Below are 22,603 nucleotides of genomic sequence, written 5' to 3' on the forward strand. Positions count from 1 at the left end.
GCCGAGGACTCTGCAAGCATCAACTCCCCCGTCCTCAAGTGACCCATGACGGGGGTACTCCCATGATCCTGACTTCGCAGATGGGGAAACTGAGGCAAAGAAGTCTCTCCCCAGAGAGGCGGTTGTCTCATTCACTCACTTGCAAGGTTTTGTGACACTGCCATTTCCTTGTGCTCAGCAAAATGGATTCGCAGATTAACTTACCTGGTTTTAACTAAACCAGTCTCACAACACACAGTGGCTCACAAACGATCAGGGGGTAAAAAACACACATATGGGAGATCGAACTCATGAATGATGCAACCTCAAGCAAACAGCAAGAAAGTGGCCAAGACAAGACTCCCCTTGCTCCAAAAACAAGCCCCTTGTCAGACATATTTCAAGAGAAAGATGACAGCCACAGGATCAGATCAGTAAGAGGTCACAGAGAAAGATGGGAAATAACCAAGAAGAATATCTGAAATAAAGACGTGCAATCACTGTCATTAACATGAACTGCCCCCTAAGTCATGCTGTCCTCAGAGACTGTAACAACTAACAGATAGCATGGAAGCAGCTCCACTATTAGACATTAATTTGTCTAGCTAGAATGTATTATTTTCACAAGTCACCTTGAGAAACAAACTGTATTTTAAAAACCTTTCTACTTCATAGAAAACAATTTCACGTTTTTCAAAGGACATTCATATTCCATATCTCACTTTATCTTCCAAATGAAACCAAAACATAACTTCAGAGATATTATCACTAAAATTAAACAAATAGGAGAAAATAAGGCCCACCAGGCAAGACAAACTGACCTGAGGCAGGGCAGTCTGTAAGTTACAGGGCTGGGCCTCAAAACCCAGTTCCCGTGCCTCAGCCGCCTCATCTGTAAAATGGGGATAACAGCACCTCCCTTGTAGGGTTGGAAGCTCATAACAGGTGCTAAATAACTGCCAGCAATTCTTATTTTAGGTCACTTTATTTCCTATTGCATCCAGAAACACCGGCCACTGAGGGCCACTGAGTTCTCAAACTGTACATGTTCAGGGTCACAAAGGGTTTTAGAGACCCTTGGTTCCCATTTCCCTAGGCCCTTACCAGGAAAAAAAAAAGGCATCTGGAAATCACTTCTGGTGCAGCTGCCGAAGAGCTTGCTCAATACCCTCTCCTCCGGGGCCCATGTGAGAAATTTCTTTTCCAATCGAGTGCCAGGAAACTCTGTCTCCCAGAAGAACTGCTTTGCTTCTTCCTTTTCGGACAATATTAGGTAACTTATGTGTGTTGCTCTTTTCACGTTGGCTTCTAGGAAACTCAAAGCCCAAATAGACAGATGTTTAAATTAGTCACCTCTGTTTGCTCTTGAGGTTCAAAGTGGCCATGTGACCCATTTCTGGCCAATGTAATGAAAGGGGACACCTGCATGGGGCTTCCAGAAAAGGCTTTCCTCCACCAGGGAAGAGAGCTCCCCACTAACTACCCTGGCCATGCCCCTGTCTCCTCCGGTTTTGAAAACATGGTGCCTGGAGCTGCCGCCTTCATGGAAGCATGAGGGGAAGAAGAGGATCACCAGAGACCAAATCAGAGCTCTGACATCATGAGGCTGAGATGAGAGTCTTAGAGGATGCATCCTAACTGACGCACCTGAGGATCAGGCAACTTTCAGATGCAGGAAACAGAAACCAAGCTGTGTACTTTTAAGCAAAAAGGAAGGAGGGGCTTTACTTACTCACTGAAGGGACTAGAGGAGCCAGGAATCCAGGCCAAGGGTCCCAGGAAACCAACCTCACTGCAGAACTGACCCACCAGGGGAGCCACTGCCCTGCCCCAGGTGGGAAAGGAAAATCAGAACATCACCTGTCCAAGCTCAGGCTCCAGGAAAAGGCGGCCCAGGTGGCATCGAGGATTCAGTAGTTGTGGCCTCAACTGTCAACTGCAAAGCCGTCCCATGGCTGCTGTCCCACCAACAGTAAAAAAGGAATGCCTAGGCCATGCATCTGACATGCAGGAAGCTAGCGCCCGGGCCCTCTCCTAATGTTACCACAGAAAGCCAGACACAACCATGGCTATGTTTTGCTGCAAAAATAGCACAGGGGTAGCCTCCGCCCCACTTCCACCTTCCAAATCTCAAGCAGCTGGATCTGGTCTTGGCCAGACCCCAAATCATATCCCAAACTGAAGCTGGGAAGTAGAGCTCTTCACTCTCCAGCCTCGGCTGGGCAGGAAGGCCCAGCAGAAGGAGAGCGGGGGACATGGCAAGTGGATTGGCCGATCCACAATACCCACCCCTCCCTGAACGCAGCCCCTCTCCTTTCTGCAGCCAAACCCATAACCTCACAGCAATACAGCCTCACATTTAGGATTCCCCAGCACAGAGAAAATAACTAGAAATCCCAAATATGGTAAGTGCCTCCAAAGGCCAGAAAATCCAAAGGGCCTAAGGCGTATGATTCACGTAACAATCCCTGCCCGAGAGCCTTTCATCTTCCCTCTTAATCTCCCATTCCAGCTGTATTTACTCTGATACAGATTTTTTCATTTATTTATATTTTTCCATTTCCTTCTACGGATTCACAGGAAACCTCTAATAATCTAAGGAAGGCATGGGGACTTAAATCCAATGATCTCAAGAACCCTATCCCCTAATAATCATGATAGTAATACCAATAGCTACCACTTATTGAGTACCTACTATGTACCAGGTACAGATGAGGATACTGAAGTTCAGAGAAGTGATGACATTTGCCTAAAGTCACCCCGCAAACGAGTGTCAAAGCCAGAATTCTGTCCTGGAGTGGATGCTAAAACACTACCCTTGACGTTGGCATCAATAGTTCAAAGGCCTCCACATACCAGGTAATGCATGAAAGAGAAGGGGTGGGGAGATAACAGGGGATGGTGGGGACTGAAGGAAACTAGAGGCTAAAGTGACTATTTCCATGAGATATAGGGGCCCAATGTCACCAAGTTTTTAAGAGAAACTTGAAATGTGATTTTTTATTTGGATTTAATTGAAAAATAATTAAGCAATCTTTTGCAAACACTCCGTAGGCCAAACAAAATACACTGCAGACTGAACTAGGTGCCCAGGCCTCAGTTCATGCCTGCAGCTGTGTACCTCCTGGCCCCCTGCAGCCCAGGAGGGCCCCTCCTGTCCTGTACACACCTCCCAGCCTTCGATGTGGGACTGCAGCTGCTCCAGGGCTTCCAGCTTCTCCATCTGCCGCTTGGTCTCATTGATGTTGGAGCAAACGGTCTTCATGGCCTGCAGGGCACTCTGGACCGCGGGGTGGTCTGGGTGCTTGCCGGGAGTCCTCTTGGCCAGCTCCTGGGGTAGAATAGAGGTGGGGAGAAGAAAGCAAGACATCAGTCCAGAGGAGACCCAGGCCAGAGCTGAACCCAAGAAAACAGAAAAAAACTCCTTGCCTGGTGGACATTACATTCTAGCAAAGGAGATGAGCCAAAGAAAACTCAGGTATAGAATCCAATGTCAAGCAGTGGTAAACACTAGAAAGACAAGACAAATCAGAATGACGGAGAGAGAAGCACTGTTTCACAGGGAGGTCAGGGGAGGCCCCTCTCTGGAGGGATGTTTGAGCAAAGACCCTGGATACAGCAAGAGAGAGAGCCCTGCAAACACCTGAGGGGAGAACCTGACGGGCAGGGGGCACCGTGGTCCAAAGAGTCCAGGGCGGGCACACGTCTGGTATGTAATGAGGAACAGAAAGCAGGCAGTGTGTCTGGAGTGGAGTAAATGAGAGAGAGAAAAACAGAGATCCACAGTCACGGAGGTGGCCCCAACACTGCCTCTCCCCAGGCCCGGTTTTCTTATCTGTAAGATGGGTATAAAAAATACCCCGCCTTCACAAGGCTATGGGACTGAGCATGTAAAGTGGCTCTTAATCCATGAGAAGCCTCCTGCCCCCACCACTTCCCACTGCCAGCTCACTCCCAACTCAGACACAGGCTGGGACATTGCAAAGGCCAGGCCAGTCTTAATGGAAGATTCCAGCCACTAAGTGTGATGGGAGAGGAACTGAGGAGGAAGGGATTAGCTGGGACTTGAGATATCAGGGAATATTTTTCAGGCCAAATTACCCAAATCACCCAACCGCCCCTGCCAGCCTTTCATCCCTAACTGTGCTGGCAGAGAGAAGTTTCTTTAATCATCTGACCCAGAAACACGCCTAACAGCTCCAGTCTCTCTCCTACGCCCTCTCTCTCTGCTCCCTTGATGATCTAGATAATGTCCCCACAGATGTGACACTCTTGCATCGTAGTTATGAGCACAAACGTAGGTTCAAGGGCTGACCCTGCCCCTCACTGTCTGGGTGACCTTGGGCCAGTCCTCTCTCCATCCTCGGCCTCGGCTTCATCATCTGCAAACCCATGATGATGAGGATGATGGTGATGACGAAGGCAGCAATTAATGTCTACTGAGCCTTTGCTCTACATTTTTAAGGTAGCTTCCGTTTTGAGGCACAGAAAGAAAGCCTTAGGCCTCAAAGAAGTACAAGGAGGAACTGGGATTTGAACCCAGGCTGTCTGGTACTTCTCATGGTTGTGGTAAGGGATAAATGAGGCACTATAGGAAAAGTATCAAGTATGTATATAGTAAGCACTCAATATATGCGAGCCATTAGCATTCTCCTTCCCGTATGACAACAGGCTAGCTGTAACCGTGAACAGCAATTTGCCACAAAAGGGTGTTGTTCTGAGCACTCCCTGGAGAAAACAAACTCCAAACACATCCCTTCTCCATTCGCTTCTTTTCTGCCCTGCCTGAAAACAAATGTCCTCTTTTCTGAAGACCAGGTCCTAAGATTCCCAAGGCCCAGCTGGTCTGCATCATCAGGCCCCTGGGACTTTGCTGAGGTCTTGTCATGCACCCAGGCAATGTGCCCAAAGGATGCAAAACAAGGGAGATGGAGCCCTGCTCTTCCTCTGGAGGCCCCAGCAATGAGGCTGGAAAGGCACTTCCCTGGGGGCTTGAGAGAGGCCCAGATAGCAGCGCCATGTGCTGAAAACGCTGGTGATCAATCAGAGAAGCAAGCCCAGAAGGCTTCAGGAGGAAGCAACACGAAAGCAGGCAGGGCACCCAGGGCCAGCTCTGCTAATGCAGAGTGTGTTTCGACTCATTCTTCACTCAGCAAATACTGGCTGAGCAACTGGTGCGAGCCTGAGCCATGGAGGCTGGGGAGAGAACAAGACGGTCCACTGGGAGCTCATGGTCAAGAGCAGACCAGTCAACAAGGTAATGACTATTACTACTACCAACAGTAACAACAGCTAATATTCAGTGAGCCCTCATGCACCTGTCAACCTCGTTTGATCCTCACATCAACCCTATTAGGTAGGCACCGTTATTCTTCTTGTTTGACAGATCCAAGACCTGAGGCACAGAGAGGTCAGGCTGTTTGTTCAAGATCACACAGCACATCTGAGCCCACCCAGTCTAACTCCAGAGTTTGTGCTCTAAATTCCCATGCTATTTACAACTTTTTAGACAGTGAAGTATGAATACTTTCCTCTCAAATAAATATATAATTTATAGGAATTAAAGGGATAATGAGTGAGGGAAGTGCAATGGTCTGAAAAGGTCTCTCTGGAGAGAAGGCTTGTGAGCAAAGGTTGAATGAGGTGAGGCCACAGGCCGCACCGCATCTGCAGGAACAGCACTCCAGGAAGGAGAAGAGCATGTGCAAAGGCCCTGAGGCAGCGAGAAGCAGCAGGGAGGCCAGCGGAGCTGCAGTGGAGCGAGCGAGAGAGAGGGATGGACCATGGATTCAGACAAGCATGCCAAGGCAAGATAATGTTAGGCCACAGTGGGGTGTCTGGGTTTCCTCCCAAGAGCATGGGGAGGTGATGGGGGTATGAGCAGAGACCTGACACCATCCTCTCACCCTTTAAAGGACCTCCCTGGCTGCTGACAGGAAGATGCACGGGATGGAATGTGCAGTGAATATAAAGTGGGAAGACCAGTTATGGCTACTGCCAACTTCCAGGCAAGAGCAGAGGGTGGCACAGAAGCTCTGTGCCTCATTCACTCCGTGCACACATGTATCCACTCAGCCAGGCTCCAGTGTACCTGGCCCCATGTGGGCTCTCTGTTGTGCATAGATGACGACAGACACTCCCCTAAGCCCTCCTGGAGTCGTCAGCCTGCTTGTAGGCATGTCCACAAAGTTACAATACAAGACCGTGATCTAATGACCGTATTCAGTAATTCCATTCGATTCAGCAAAGCTACCCCAGACCCAGGTTCCCTGAAGTGGTTTTTGGCATCTGGACCTCTGTGAGGCCAGCCAAGGCCAGGGAATGAATGTGGCTAGTCAGCTCCCAGTGGACAGGAACAGAGGCTGCCAGCTAATGAGACCCCGCCCCAGGTTCTACCCATCATCCCTTTCATCCAAAGCAGGGGTCAAATGACTGTCTGAGGACCCAGTCCAGCCCATCACCTGTTTTTGTAAAAAAAAGTTTTATCGGAACCCAGCATCCTCATTCATTGACATACTGTCAGTGGTTGCTTTTACACTACAATGACAGACTGTATGGACCCCAAGGCCTAAAATATTTACTAGCTGGTCCTTTAATGGAAAAGTTTGCTGGTGCTTTGTTAAAAGCAACAGAACTGATTCTTAGCTGAGCATGAGGGCACCTGGAATAAAGGCCACACACCCAGTCCGCCTGGACACTAGGTTCTCGTGGATGGACTGTGAGCAGAAGTGCCAGGTGCAGTTTCCCTTCTCCTTTCCCTCTTCCTTGGCTGGAATGTGGGCATTGTGTGAGCACCTGAAACCCCGGTGGTGAGGGCCACTCCTCAGGGTTGGCAGAACTTGGTGCTGTCAGCATGGAGCCACCATACTGCCCTGGACTGCCTTGACAAAAAGAAGCTTAGACGTTGTTTAAGCCACTGTTGTTTCGGAGCTCTGCCACTGCAGCTAAAACATATCCTAGTACAAAAGACCCCACTGTGTTGTGGCACTTGGGATAAATTCACCACGAAACCGCGTTCTTCCTTCTGCTGGCTCTGTTTAGCTTGGCCATCAGTGAAATTACTTTGCCTCCCAATGGCCCTAGCAGGCAGGTGCTTCTACTATCCCCAGACGAGGAAGCTGAGGCTCACACAGAGGCAAGGTCTCCTGCCCAAGGCCATGGACAGCTAAGCGGCTACATGGTCCAGCCCCAAAGCTCACATTTCTGAATCACTATTCTGTGATTCTCCAGCCTGAGGCCCTGGGCCACTTCCCACCTCCTCCGGCAAGTAGGAAGCCCTCACCACTTTTATTCTTGAAACTAACACCTGACGGGCCCACGGCACCCCTCTGACGGGCACTGCCGCCACATCTGCTCCTCCCAAACCCTGGATGTTGGAATCTCAGTGATTCTCCTCCAGTGGTTCCCCGTGGGGCTGCCAACACCCAGCAGTTAGTAAAGTGAAAAAAAGGCTGCTTCCGTTTTCTATCTGGCTGCCTCTATCTCTATTCTTGCTCTAGGTCAGTGGTAGGGGTAGGGAATTGAAACCAAGCAAGGCCTGGCCAGGCCCAAGGCTGGACCAAACCCACAGGGGAAGTGTTAGCTTTGGTGTCTTGGTTCACAGGGGTGTGTTGGCTCCACTCTGTTGAGCTTCAAAAAATGAGGGCCCATTCCTGCCTCCAGGCCTTTGGACTTGGTGTTTCCTCTCCCGGCACACTCCTTCTCAAGATCTGAAGAAGTAACAGCCAAGCATGGCTCATACCTGTAATCTCAGCACTTTGGGAGGCCCAGGCGGGCGGATCACGAGATCAGGAATTCGAGACCAGCCTGGCCGGCACGGTGAAACCCCGTCTCTACTAAAAATATAAAAATTAGCCAGACATGGTGGTACACACCTGTAATCTCAGCTACTTGGGAGGCTGAGGCAGGAGAATCGCTTGAACTCGGGAGGCAGAGGTTGCAGTGAGCCAAGATCATGCCTCTGCACTCCAGCCTGGGCAATACAGTGAGACTCCATCATTTTAAAAAAAAAAAAAAAAAAGAGGTAACATAGTACTGTACAAAGATAGGCCTAGAGATCAATGGAAAAGAATTGTAGCCGGTGGCCAGCAGTTCAAGACCAGCCTGGGCAACACAGAAAGATACCCTCTCTACCAAAAAATTTTAAAAACTTAGCCAGACACAGTGATGTGCACCTGTAGTTCCAGCTTTTGGGAGGATGAGGTGGGAGGATCGCTTGGGCCCAGGAGTTCCAGATTACAGTGAGTTATAATTGGGCCACTGCACTCCAGCCTGAGAGACAGAATAAACCTGTCTCTATTATCTCTTTAAATCAAAAAAAGGGGGGGGAGGTTGATAGGTGCAACAAACCACCACGGCACATGTAGACCTATGTAACAAACCTGCACATACTGCACATGTAGCCCAGAACTTAAAAAAAAAAAAAAAAAAGAAAATCAAAAGTAAAAATCAATGCATATCAAAAAAAATTAAGAGTACAGAAATAAATCCTTATATTTATGATCAGTTAATTTTCCACAAGGACGCCAAGGCAATTAAATGGACGAAAGAACTGTCTTTTCAACAAATGATGCAACCGAATATCCATGTGCAACAAAATTAGGCTGGCCCCTTCCTCACGCCACACACAAAAATGGACTAAAAATGGATCACAGACCTAAATGTAAGAGCTGAAACTATGAAACTGTCAGAGAAAACATAGGGGTAAACTCTTTATGACCATAGGTTAGGCAAAGTGCTCTTAGATGTGACCAAATGCACAAACAACTTAAAAAAATATAAAGTGAATTTCATCACAATTTAAAACTTTTGTGCTTCAAATGATACTATCCCAATGTGAAAGCCAAAAAATAAATAAAATTAAAAAGGAAGGGAAAAAACAATCTGCACAATGCAGGAAAATAGTATCAATTACACATCTGATAAGGAACTTGTACCCAGAATATACAAAGAACCCTTACAACTTAACAACAAAAAGATGAATAATACAAGTAAAAAACAGGCATAGGACTTGAACAGACATTTCTCCAAAGAAGATATACAAATGTCCAGTAAGCAGACGAAAAGATGTTCAACATCATTTGGGAAAATGCAAAAACAAACCAAACTGAGATACCATTTCACATCTACTGGAACAGCTATAATCCAAAACATGAATAACAACTGTCGGTGGGGATATGAAAAAAACAGAGCCCTCCTACATTGCTGGTAAAAATCTAAAATGGTGCAGCAGCTTAGGAAAGCAGTTGGGCAATTCCCTTGTGACACCATGATCCAGCCATACCTGAAGCCATCTATCCATGGCTTTTCATTTATGTGAGCCTATTTATATTTTACATATATATGTTGTGTAAGTCGGCGTGGGCTAGTTTTTCCATCTCTTATTTGAAAACGTTGCTACTGTTTCACAGTCTCAGAGAGAGTGCACAGATATGGAATCTCAAAGGTGTCCCAGTTAGTCTCAGACAGGCATAAAATGTGGGTATCTTCAAAGCTAACGAGAGCTTGAGCGATACTAACAAAGGTCTAACATGTGAAAGGAGGGAGGTGAGGAGGCTCCTGCCCAATTCAGAACTGAACAGACTGTCCTAATAAATTAGAATAGAGTCACGTTCAAAAGAGACATACTATGGTACTGAAAACCCTGGAATCCATATCCAAAGTGGAACAGATACGTGAACTTCCAGGACTTGGCCCAGAGAAGAGCATTTCTGGAAGGAACCCAAGAGATGCTTGCTTGCTCGCTAAGCATCTTGGGAGAACTACATGATGAAGAGGCCCAGTAGATCTGTAAGACCTCAAGGAGTCCTACGGGACCCATGCAAGAGACCACTGTTTGGATTAATCCATTCTTACACCACTTGGAGCTTTCTCATAAGAGAGGGGGCTACCTTGTAAGGTAGTAAGTTCCTCATCAATAGAGGTATCAATGATAGATTCAGGCCCACTAATGCTTTATTCTAGCTCAAACCCAGTATCAGATCATGAAACTGGAAAGCCCTGTGGTCAAGAGAATGGGTGCTGGGAAAAGGGAGGCGTGGTCTCCACTTCGCCTCCACCACATCTCAGCTGGGTGGCCTTGCACAAGTGACCTCACCTCTCTAAAGCCAAGTGTGTACATCCGTGAAAAAGGCTAAGACACACCCCCTAAGGCGAATGTAAAGATCCAATGGAGTGATGAATGCAAAAATCTTGGTACCCAGTAAGGACACTATATATATATATATATATATATATATATATATATATATATTTTTTTTTTTTTTTTTTTTTTTTTGAGACGGAGTCTCGCTCTGTCGCCCAGGCTGGAGTGCAGTGGCGCGATCTCGGCTCACTGCAAGCTCCGCCTCCCAGGTTCACGCCATTCTCCTGCCTCAGCCTCCTGAGTAGCTGGGACTACAGGCGCCCGCCACCGCGCCCGGCTAATTTTTTGTATTTTTAGTAGAGACGGGGTTTCACCATGGTCTCGATCTCCTGACCTTGTGATCCGCCCGTCTCGGCCTCCCAAAGTGCTGGGATTACAGGCGTGAGCCACCGTGCCCGGCCAGGACACAATATTTATCATCGTCATCATCGTTATGTCTGTGGTAATAGTGACTATTTCTTATGATTTCTGTATAGAAGGAGTAATAGTGAAAACAGAAGTCATGGTAATAGTCCTAATAGCCAGCATCTACCGAGTACTTACTGTGCACCAAGCACTGCTCGAAATTTAAGTGTATTAAGTCATTTCATCCTCGAATCATCCCAGTGAGGTCGGTACTATTATCATCCAACTCTATATATGAGGAAACTGAGGCACAGAGAGGTTGAAAGCCTCTTGCCCAAGGCCACAGAGACCGAAAGTGGGACTTGGCAGATGCCAACCACATCTACAGGCCCCTCTAGAAATAGTAATAGCTGGAAATGAACACCCCCAAATCAGACTCTTAAAATACAAAATGTCTGAGCAGGGCAGGTCCTGGGGACCCTTCAGAAAAACTGCGAGTGGGGAAGGGCGAGGTGTGCCAGGGCTACCCTGTGAACCAGCAGCACTAACCCCTCCAGGAGCCAGGCTGAGTGGCCTTCCCCAGCATCCGCCCCTCGAGCCCTATGTGGTTTCGCGAGTGAGGCCCCAGGCAAAGGCTTCCTAGAAGAGAGGATGTCGGCGCAGAGAAGCCTGGGCTTCCGCGAGGTGCCTCACCTCCCTCTCACCCCTGCAATCACATTTACTCAAAGGATGTCCAAAGGTGCCCGCTCTGAGCAGCCCCTTCATGTCCCCAAAACTGTGTACTCAGCCCCCAAGATAGCCATAAGAGGCAGCCTGAGGCGCAGGGTCTCAAATTCCAGGGCAACAAACAAGCGTGGCTAAGGCCAGCTCCTACTGGCTCACTCAGCCTCGCCCAAGGCCCAGATCACTCAGCCTCACCCCAAGGCCCAGGAGAGGACTGGGAGAAGAACAAAGGGCTCAGAGGAAGAGGAGGTGGCAAGGAGAGAGGAGGACGAGCTGCAGAGGCCTACTGCTTCCACCTGCTCCTCTCTCGGGCCATGGAGTCCAGGAGAGGCCACCCCAGCCAGCTCCCAGTGCGGATCTGTGACTAAAGCCTGACCTTCCATTCTCCCAGCCACACAAGGAGGGTGTGGGATCCATCCTGAGCTAGTGGGCCTCAGGCTGGGACTTCCTATGCAAATGCTGGGAAACGCATGCTCTCCTCTTCCTGGGTGGGCATGCTGGTCACACACAGGCCTGAGGCTGCTGGTGACCAACGATGCCACTGTGAGAAAGCAGCCTCCTGAGCACAAAGCTGGCACTGAGGGAAACACAGCAGGATATGGAGAAATGGAGCCAGGACAGTATCGCCTGAGCCCTGGATACAGCTGTGCCTGAAGTCAGACCTACCCTCAGTCTTTTCTGTTTTCTACTCTTTTTTAAAACGCAAGTTTAATTAATAAGTTCATAAAAACAATAAAGTAGATTTTCAGTCACTGGCAAGCAAAATTGTCAGAAAATGAATCCATAAACCCACAGTGTGAAAACAAAGCTGCGACTGTCACTGGAAGATGTGACAATACGCACTATTCCCTGTGAGTTGGGGTTGGTGGGGTTGGAAAGCCATACTGTCCTCTCCACAAACAGAAAAAGGCATCTCATGGAGGCAGGGAGGTGGTGTCACCAACGGAGTCTGGGTCAAGGAGAACAACATCCACTTTCTGGGGACACCTCAGCCAGCTCCAGGAAGGGGCTGATCTTGCACTCAGTGACTTGCCTCCAGTCACACAGGCCTGCCCAAGGCCCTGCCATCTAAGCTCAGAAGCCTGGCTTGCTCCTGTACCCACAGTGCTGAAGTCCCCTGCGGCCATACCTACGGTGACAGCAGAATGCAAATGAAGAGGTGCTAAGGATACCCACCACCACTTAAAAAAAAAAAAAAAGGAAAAGAAAACAAGAAGCGAAAAACATCTGTCCAAAAAAGTCCAAGAGAACCCAGAAGTGAAGAGCTGCCCAGCATTGCAAAAAAAAACCACAAACACCCTCCGTGCATGCAAATCATATGCAGATTTCATGTAAATGTATTTCCAATTTTAACAATTTCAGCCTCTGCTGCATGTCTAGGAAAACTGTAGTCCCACCAATTAGGAATTAGCAGGAGAAAGGAAATAATGTTTGTGGGTTTTAAAAACTCCTTTCTTCTACTCAGAGGAAAGGTGGGTAGAGTGGGAAGAGGGCTTCTATCAGGAAGTTCCTGTTCTGGCTTTGATGAGGATGTGCTGTGTGATCTTGGACAAGTTGCCTTCCCTTTCTGTGTCTATGCCTCCTGGCTATGCAAGGTAGTGATGAAACTAAGCTAAATGTTATCGCCAGCCTCTGTCAACAAAGCAGAAGCTCTGGCCACCCTGGGCTTGCGTTTCCACCATACCGTAACAGTTGGCTGGGCTGAGCGGTGGCTGCTCCTTAGAAGGGACGAGTGCCCTCTAGTCTGCCACAGTTCCCACCCACCTCGCTAAGTTACAACCAAGCTACTCACTCACTTCCTGCACCTGCCCTGCAGGTATCTGTGTTTGTGAGCCTAGGTTGGTAGGTCTCCACTGACCCTCCAGGCTCTGACATTCAGGAGCTCTATATCCAGCCTTTCAAAGAGGCCCTAGCATGGCTCACCATAAAGTTCTATACCTCTTGTTCCCACTTCCAGGCTCTATACAGGCATTTCTCTAGAGAAAAGGGTAAAATGGTAAGAGATGGTGGTGATTGATGGTGATGGTAATGGTGGTGGTGGTAGTGGTGATGATAGCTATAAATTCCAACTTAGTGAAAGCAAAAATAAATAAAAATAAAAGAAATAAAGGAAAAAGAGCAACTAAGCCCCAAAAAACTAAAACAATCCAAAATAAAACATGGAAAGAGGCAAAAGCATCAAAAAAAGAGGATACATAGAAATCAAAAAGAAGGACGGCAGAACCAAGTTCAAATAAATTAATAAACACAATAAATATAAGTGGACTAAATGCTCCTGTTAGAAGATATTATTAGATCAGATTTTAAATTGAACTCTATGGAGTTAACAAAAAAAGCACCTGAAGCCTAAGGATTCAGATAGGTCAACCACAAAAGGAGAAACAAGATATTTCAGGAAAACACTAGTCAAAAGAAACTTAACGTAGCTATATTAATATTGGAAAAAAAGACGCTGAAACAATAAAAGTAGCTAATATTAAGCACATCTCAGCATTTTACAGACATTTTTCATTTCATCTTTATAATAACCAGTAACTAAGGCAGTACTTCACAGGAGAAAACTGAGGCATACAGAGTTTAAGTCAGATTTCAAAGAGGCAATGCTAATAAGGTCAGGAGCTAGGATTGAAAAGCATAAAAACCATTACAATATTTGAGTCACCAACATTTAACAAGCATGACCATTTACTCAGTAATATGCAAAATGCTTTCATGAGTTTTCTCATGCATTGTCTCATCTGATCTTCACAGCAAGCCTGGAAGGTAACTACCATGCCCATTTTACAGATGGGAAAATAGAGACACAGAGAGGTTCAGCAACTTGCCCTTGGTCACACAGCTAAGAAGAGGTAGACTTGGATTTCTGTATTCATTCTTAACCACACACAGTGTAGGAGAAAGTAGAATCCAGGCTGGACCCCACAAAAGGTGATCTGGGAAGGCTCCTTCGAAGATGGGGCATCTGAGCATGGCTTTGAAAGGAAGAGGTGATGGCAGGGCCCCCCCACTAACAACTCCCCAACAAGGGGTGTCCCGAGGTTAGTGCTCACCACACAGGAAAGAGCCTGAGCACAGGCTGACACAGGTTGCGTCTCTGGAGCAGCTGTGGGCGAGGTGTTGGTGCTTGGCCCGAGAGACAGGATGAAGGGGTGGGCACTGTGGTTGGGGAAGGATGGGGTCAGGGTAGAGGGGGCTGCAGTGAAGAGATCTCTGACTTCCTGTACTTTCTCAGCAAGACAGTGACAATGCCCAATGCCCAGCAGATGAGGAACTCGCTGTGTAACATCAGTCAGACAAAAACTCCAAAGAGATAACCCAAAGTATCCAGAATAATAGAAGGACTCTGGGAAATCAAAAGGACAACTGTCCAATAGCAAACCGGCAAAGGATGTGAAAAGGCAACTCTCATGAAATGCACCCACCTCCACTGCCACCACCAGGTCCAGACATCTCCTACCAGAACTACTGAAGCCAAGTACTTCCTGGTCTCCCTGACTCCACCCTGACCACCCCACGGTCCATCCTCCACACCCAGCCAAAGGGACCCTGTTAGAACTAAGGCAGATCCTGTTCCTCCCTGCTCAGAACCTTGCCATGGCTCCCACCTTACCCAGATGGCAAATAAAGACCTCACAAAGGCCCTGACCTGGCTCCATTACCTCTCTAACCTTCCTCCCTCGCTCTCTCCCTATCCTCTCCTCTCCAGTCACCCTGGCCTCCTCACTGTTCCCCAGACACACCAGGAACAGTCCTGCCCCAGGGCCTTTGAACTGGCTGTTCCCTCTGGAACAATTTTCCCCGAGGTACCTGCTTGACTTCCTCCCTCACCTCTTTCAGGTCTTTGCTCAAATGTTTCCTTCTCAGTCCAGCCTTCCCCGACCACATTATCTAAACCTGCAACCTCCTGAGTGACTCCTGGTCCTTACTGATCTTCTGAACCTGATATTTATTTTTCCCGCAGCATCCAAATATTCCATCTAAACAAGCACACACATTTCTTACTCATTTGCCACCATCTCCCCCAAGAAGAATGTCCGTTCCAAGGGGACAGGGGTTCAAGTTGGTTTTGTTCACTTTGTACCCCTAGCACCTCAAGCAGTGCCTGACACATAATAGTTGCTCAATAAATAGGTGGTGAATGAATGAATGGCTTCAAAAACCCTAAACACTGCAGCATCAACTGTGGCTCTCTCGGAGGACACTAGGAAGATGGAAAGGCATTTGCTAAGAGAGTAGTATTCTACTGTGTGAGTCACTGCTTTTTAATGTTGGCTTCTCCCCGCCCCCCCTACCCATCCCACATAAAGTTTGCTCTGGTGTCGCCTAAAATTTTCTGGAAAGCTATGAGTAGCACACGTCCACGCTCTGGGAAACATGTCACTCCCAGCTGTCCCCCTTCACTGAGAATTGAGGTCAACACCTCCCTGGCAATGGACCTCACTCAGTCCATCCCAGGAGTGCTGACCTCAGTATCGGCCACTTTCCTCCCAGCCAAGCAGACAGAGGTAGCCGCCGAATGACAAGGTCCTTGCGCCGCACTTGGGTGACAGCTGCATCACCCACAGACAGACATGGGAGGTGCAGGAGACACCAGCGGCTGTGCACCAGACCCAAGGCTTTACCCCAAGCAGCTACTCTGCAGAAAACATCCCTGGACGCAACCCCACGAGAGCAGCTGTTCTGAACAGACAGGTCCCAGGATGTGCCCTGTTGGGGCCCACAATGTTTAACAAGTTCTGAATCAAGCTGATACTTGGACATAACTAACTTTCACCATAAAAGTCCCAATTTCTGGATTCAGAAACAGTTGGCAAGAAGACAGGGGTGGCCTTTCCACACATTCACTAAGTGACCAGGGGTATCTACCCTGTGCAGGCACCATTCCAGGCACTGGGGATACAGGCCCAAATCCCTGCCTTTGAGGAGCTGACATCACAAAATCCATCAGGACACCAAGCGTCCCAGGACAGAATGTGAGCCAGCTATGAAGAAAGATAAAAGCAAGGTGACGGGGACAGAGAATGGCAGAGGCAGCTCCTCTATCGCAGAGGTGGCCAGGAAAGGGCTCGGGCGGGAGGCACTGGAGCAGCAGAAGCCTGACAAAGATGAGCAACGCGTCTCAGGAGACATGGGGTAAAATGTCCTGGCAGAAGAAAGGGCAAGTGCAAAGGCCCTTAGGCAGAAACCTGCTTGTTGTGTTCACAGAGCTTCAGGAAGCAAGCCTGGCTGAGCAGAGACGGTCAGAGAGGATCATGGGTGAGATCGCGTAGGACCTTGCAGATGGCAATGGCAAAGAACTTGGACCTTATTTGGAGTGAGCAGAGAGCCCTGGGAGGATCGTCTGGGGAGGAGTGACATGAACTGACTTCGGTTTAGCTGCTGAGCTGGGAGTAGCCTGCAGAGGACAAGAAGAGGCAGGGAGGCCGGTTGGGGCTGGGGCTGTGGCAGTGGCCCAGCACGCAGGGACTGAAGGCATTCGGAAGCAGCTGGACTCTGGACAAAGTCTGAGAGCAGAGCCGACAGGACCTCCTCATGGCGAGACATAGGGGCGGGGAAAGAGGGACACCAAACGTAATCCCAAGGTTTGGCCTGAGCAACCAGAAGGACAGAGGGACTGTCTGCTGAGCTGGGGATGGAGGGGTTGGTGGGGAGGTGGTCTGGGGAAAGGCATGAGTATGCTCGACAAGAGATGCCTGCCAGACACTCAAATGCAGAAACTCAACGGGCAGGAAGACAAGTCCAGGGTCTAGGGGAGAGGTCCAGGCTGAAGTCATCCACATGCAGATGGACTTTAAGGCCATGGGAATGTCCACACAAAACCTATACAGGAACCTTCAGAGCAGCGTGACTCACAATAGCCAGAAAGTGGAAACGACCCAAATGTCCATCAGCTAATGAGTGGATAAACACAACGTGGTCCAGCCACACAACGGAAGATGATTCAGCCACAAAAAGGAAGGAGGCACCGACACGCTCCAATGTGGCTGAGCCTTGAGGACATGAGTCTAAGCGAAGCCAGCCAGGCACGAAACAGCAGCACTGTGTGATTCCACTTGGAGGAAATATCCAGAATAGGCGAAGAACTGACAGAGGCAGAAAGTAGACGAGTGGCCAGCAGGGGCCGGAGGAGGGGCGGATGAGCAGTGAGCGTTTATAGGTCTGGGGTTTCTTTTGGGGGTGACGGAAATGTTCTAAAATTATTGTGGTAATAGTTGCACAACCCTTGAGTATACTTTGTTTTAAAAAGGCCACAGAGTGGATAAGGGCCACCACAGGAGCAAGTCTAGATGGGTAAACGGCCTAAGGACTAAGCCTGGGGCCCATCTCTCCTCAGAGGCCCCAGAGATGAGGAAGCAGTAGAGGAGACCAAGAGCAAGTGGCCGGAGAGCTGGGGGCAAAGGTGGCAGCTGCCCCCTGAGACAGGATGTGCCCCCTGCAGTCGGCCCCAGGATGGCCCCTGCCCCTGCCACACACTCCAAGTCCCTGCAGGGCCCAGCCCAAGGCTAGAAGCTCCAAGGGGCAGGGCCCGGGTCTGTCTTGTTCACAGCTGTGAAGAGCGAGCAGCAACACAGATGTGTGCATCACCAGAAAATAACTAAGAGGATCAGTGACAGTCGGGGCCCCCACCAGGCACCTGCCAGCTGTGCACCAGGGGCATCACCCCAAACCTGAATCATCTCCCTGGCAACGTGAACGGAAAAGCCAACAAAGCCTGAAATGCCAACTGTCTATCCCGCGCCCGGGCTGAAGAGTCGAGATAGAATGTTCCGGCTATTCTTAGGCAATGTTCAAGTTCAGCTTTTGGGGGCTGTTCCCAAAAAGGCTTTTATTCTTGCCTCTTCCCTCTTCCTACCCAGGCTCCTCAACCTTGTGTGCCCACCCCAAGTGGGAGTTCAGCTCAAACAAGGGGACTCAGAGGGCCACGGGGACCCCTGCAAGGGCATCGGAATCTGGAGAAGCCAGAGGGGGTGGGCTGAGGGGTTGAGCTCAGCTGCTTCAAGTTCATGGGATCATCTTTGAAAATCCACTGGAAAATGTGACAGAAAGGAGGAACTCCGGAGGCCGGGGGACAGCACTCCCCTCAGCCCCGGGTGTTTGCTGATGCAAATATTCCCGCTCTGGTGCCAAAGGCCGGGCACACTGAGCAGTTCTGTCAGGCAGGGAGCAAGGCATGGCCCCAACGGGAGTCTAAGGCCTTGCTTGTTCTCTCCTAAACAGCACCCCCCACCCTGCAATCTCCTACTTGATAAACACAGCTAGAGACCAAGGAAACAAGGCGTGCCCCCACGAAGCGCAAGCGGGCAGGGTAAACAGCCATCTGGCCAGGACAGCGAACCGCGGCCACCGCATCGCCATTTCCTGCGGGCCATTTCCTCCACGGGTCGCCGGGCGGTTCTGCCCCTGCCCTCTCTCTGTTCTCCCGGGAATCCAGAGCCCAGGAATCCCACCAGACCAAACTCTGGCGCCTGGGGAGATGCGAACAGGCCTCAGAAATGCCCGGGCCTCACACTGAGCTTAGAGTCCACAGTACACACAGGTCCAGCCACACCGTGTGTTAAAATATGTCACGGAAGCTGCAGCTCCAAGGGCCTGCTGGAACCCAGACTTTCGCAAGATCCAGAAACCAAACCTCAGTTCAGGCTCTGGGCTATGGCTGCTGGTTCTTCTCATGGGTCAGATGTTCAAGGTTTTGAAACCCAGAGAAGAAGGAGACCAGTCTCAAAACACAGGGCCACCGACCTTAGACCCCATTTAGGGAACTGAGAGGGCAGCATTGCTAATACTCCGGCACTCTGGCAGTTTAACTTCCCAAAATGCTCTCAACAGGCAGTAGAGCCATATGGGTAGGGGTGGCCCTCTGGAATCAGAACGCCCGGGTTCTAATCATGATTCTACTGCTTACCTACTATGTGGCCTTGGACAGGCCACTTCCTTCCTCTGTGCCTCAGTTGCCCCATCTCCAAAAGGGGGCTAATCACAGTGCCTACCTTGCTGAGTTGCTGTTAGAACTAAGTCCATGCTTACTTGTCATAACAACCCCATAAGTACCATTAACACAAACCCTATGTTTCAGTGAGAAACTGAGGCACACGGAAGGATAGTGACTTGCCCAAGGTCACACACTCGTAAATGACAGAGAAATCCAAACCCAGACTGCTTATGGCTACAACGCCTGGCTCTCACCCAGGGGTCAGCACATTTTTGCTGTAAAGGGCCAGATGGTAAATATTGTAGGCTTTGCTGGCCACATCCACTCTCTGCTACATATTCTTCTGGGGTTTTGCTTGTTTGTTTGAACAACCCTTTTTAAAAAAGAGTAAACACCATTCTTAGCTCACAGGCTATACAAAAACAGGCCATGGGCTGTATTTGGCCCATAGGCCACAGTTTTGTCAACCCTGTCTCTAACCACTACAGTACACTGTCTCTTAATGCTGGCAGCTAATCCGAGTTTGAAAGACACACCACACAGATCACACGAAGCACATCTGCAGGACCGATTTGGTCCACAGGCTACCAGTTTACAAGTTTCACCCGAAGCTTCTTCCACACCCAGGTGAAGACCTGAGCTACAGCATTTCCAAGATCTATTTAGGGATCAAAGCCATGGCAAGAACAAGTGCTGAAGTTCCTTTCGAGTTTGCTGGAGAGATCAACAGCAGGAGCAGACCAAAGGAGGCATGGGAGAGCTGCGTCTGTCCATCCCCGTGGGTGTGCACGGCAAAGGTGTGTGTTCGTGGGCAGAGCTGATGGCCCCAGGGTCTGGACCAGCTCAGAGGCTCCAGCATCACCCACTTTCTCCAGCAGAAAACCAAGATGAAGAATGCCCTGATACTCTTCCCCTCCCCTTTTGCTTCCAGTTCATGGAGCAAAAATACACAGGCCCCTGTAAGCAGGTGTGTGAATGAGGCCCCACCAGCCAAATTAATCCCCCGGGGAACCCGGAACACAGCTGCCTTCAGGACAGAGCCAGGACAGGCTCCAGCCAACAGCCATTTGTTCAGCCATTTCCAAGGGCTGAAACTCCGGGCTGAGAACAGAGGAAGGTGGAAGAGCCATTCCACGGGCTCAGGAACTGTCCAGCAGCCAGCATGAAGCCTAGAATCAAGACTTCTCCATTCCCACACAAGCAGCAAACCTTCCCTGCTTTGCCGAGCCAAGACAAAGCCAGGGCTGGTGGCAGGGAAGGAAACAGCAAGTGTATGGATGGCTGCATTTGCCCAGTCAATGCCTACGCCTGCCCTCACCCTGCCTTCCACAAACAGCTCAGAGGTTGGGCAGGTGGGGTTCACCTGTCCTCACTCATGGCCTGTGGGACCCAGTAATTGGTTCAAGGTTGGAGCACATGACCCAAGTCTGAGCCAATTAGAATTCTCTTGCTCAGAATGATTGGTTCAAGAGTGCAGCACCTGATCCAGGTTTCAGCCAATCAGAATACAACACTGCCCTGCTCGCTGTCATTGGATCAGAGTGGAGTGTGGGACCATGTCTCAGCTAATCAGAGCACAGCAATAGTGATTGGTTCAGGGGTAAAGCACAGGTGATTGGTTCAGGGGTAAAGCACGGGTCTAAGCTGACTGGAGGATGATAAATGATACGTGCAAAGGTTTCATGTGATTGGTCCAGGTCAAAGCACATGACTCGGGCCCAAACCATTTGGCATATGACCCTCCCCTGGCCGCAGATGGCCAAAGACAGAAGGAATCTCAGGACTTTCCTCAGCTCTTAGTAGAGAGGTTCATTCTTTCCCACTGACCTTAAACTTGAGAGGATGTGAGGCCAGGAGAACCACAGCCACCTACCTGCTGCCATACTGAAAATAAGCCTGAACGGTGCAAAGCAGAGTGAACAAGAGAGAAAGAGGCAAGGTCCTGGTTTAAATCCAGCCCAGCCCAAAGCTGGTACTGCTGCTAGACTTCTCAGATACTTGAACTAACAAATTTTATGTTATGCTGAAGTCAACGTGTTTTCTGTCACTTCAAATATGGGAAAGTCTCACCTTAAGAAGGAGCGGGTACTTGCAGATCCTCTGGATGGGAGACAACAGGTAGCCTTCCAAAGGGATGTCCGTAGTCTTCCGGCCTCCCAGAAGCATGCAGCTCTGCAAAGGGACAGGAGACCTTCATGAAACCCACCAAGGAGAGCACAGGGACATGGCCACCCTCAACCATGGGAAACGCTCTCAGAGCACAGCTACAATCACTTGGGAAGCAATTTAGCACCCCCTAGGATAAGTGAAAATGTGTATCATGTACAAGCAACACACAGCCTAGTGGGCCAAATCTTGCCTACTCCCCATTTTGGTAAAGTTTTATTAGAAACACAGCCACATCCATCACACTGTCTGTGGCCCCCTACAAGCTACAAAGGCAGAGCTGAGTTGTTGAAAAAAAGGCTGTATAGCGGAGAAACCGAAAATACTGACTATCTGGCCTTTTGCAGAAAAATTCACCCATTCCTTTTCTAGAGAAGCTTTCACATATACACACCAGGAGACTCAAAAAGCCTTGTTTACAACAGTAAAAAATGGGACGCAACCTAAATATCCATCACCTGAGAATGGAAACATCTGCATTTTTGTTTCAGTCTGTTTGCGCAGATTTATACAACGGTAGCTAGCTATATAGCAGTGAAAATGAGATAACCAGGGACACGAGTAGCAACACGGGAGAACCCCAAAAATATACTCTTGTGCAAAACAAAGAAGGATATGTACAATATGAAACCATTTATAGAAATCTTTTGCCGGGCGCGGTGGACAAGCCTGTAATCCCAGCACTTTGGGAGGCCGAAATGGGTGGATCACAAGGTCAGGAGATCGAGACCATCCTGGCTAACACAGTGAAACCCCGTCTCTACTAAAAAATACAAAAAAAAAAAAACTAGCCGGGCGAGGTGGCAGGCGCTTGTAGTCCCAGCTACTCGGGAGGCTGAGGCAGGAGAATGGCATGAACCCGGGAGACGGAGGTTGCAGTGAGCTGAGATCCGGTCACTGCACTCCAGCCTGGGCCACAGAGCGACACTCCGTCTCAAATAAATAAATAAATAAATAAATAAATAAATAAATAAATAAAAGAAATCTTTTAAAGACATGGAACATAAAACTAGGTGCTGTTTATGGAAAGCATGTATGAGGTCAAATATAAAGACATGCGTGTTAAAGGAATGCACCCAATTCCAGCGGGGGTTCCCTCTGTGGAGGGAGAGTTTCGGGTTGGAAAGTGAACTGGGAATCTTCATCTGTTACTGAAAATGTTCTAGTTCTTTACCTGGGAGGAGTGTACGTGATTCTGTCATATGCATACCTCTATTCTGGCTTGCAGAGTTAAAAAGTGCAGCTCTCTTAGGAATGGAATACCGTTACCCTAACTCCCACACTCACCCACAAGCTCCTGCCCGCATGAATCAATT

General features: G+C 49.0%; 1 protein-coding gene across 1 annotated transcript in view; it reads right to left on the reverse strand.

The window, feature by feature from the left end:
- PREX1 (phosphatidylinositol-3,4,5-trisphosphate dependent Rac exchange factor 1) overlaps positions 1-22,603 on the reverse strand; it is a 207,831-nt gene that overhangs the window by 83,021 nt on the left and 102,207 nt on the right. The window contains exons 5-6 of the mRNA XM_010383869.2: positions 21,192-21,293; positions 3,149-3,310 (exon numbers count right to left, since the gene is read on the reverse strand). Of these exons, the coding sequence (XP_010382171.1) occupies positions 3,149-3,310; positions 21,192-21,293 (264 nt within the window). The remainder of the gene's footprint in view (positions 1-3,148; positions 3,311-21,191; positions 21,294-22,603) is intronic.

This window comes from Rhinopithecus roxellana, chromosome 13, assembly GCF_007565055.1.
Source record: "Rhinopithecus roxellana isolate Shanxi Qingling chromosome 13, ASM756505v1, whole genome shotgun sequence".
Classification (NCBI taxonomy): domain Eukaryota; kingdom Metazoa; phylum Chordata; class Mammalia; order Primates; family Cercopithecidae; genus Rhinopithecus; species Rhinopithecus roxellana.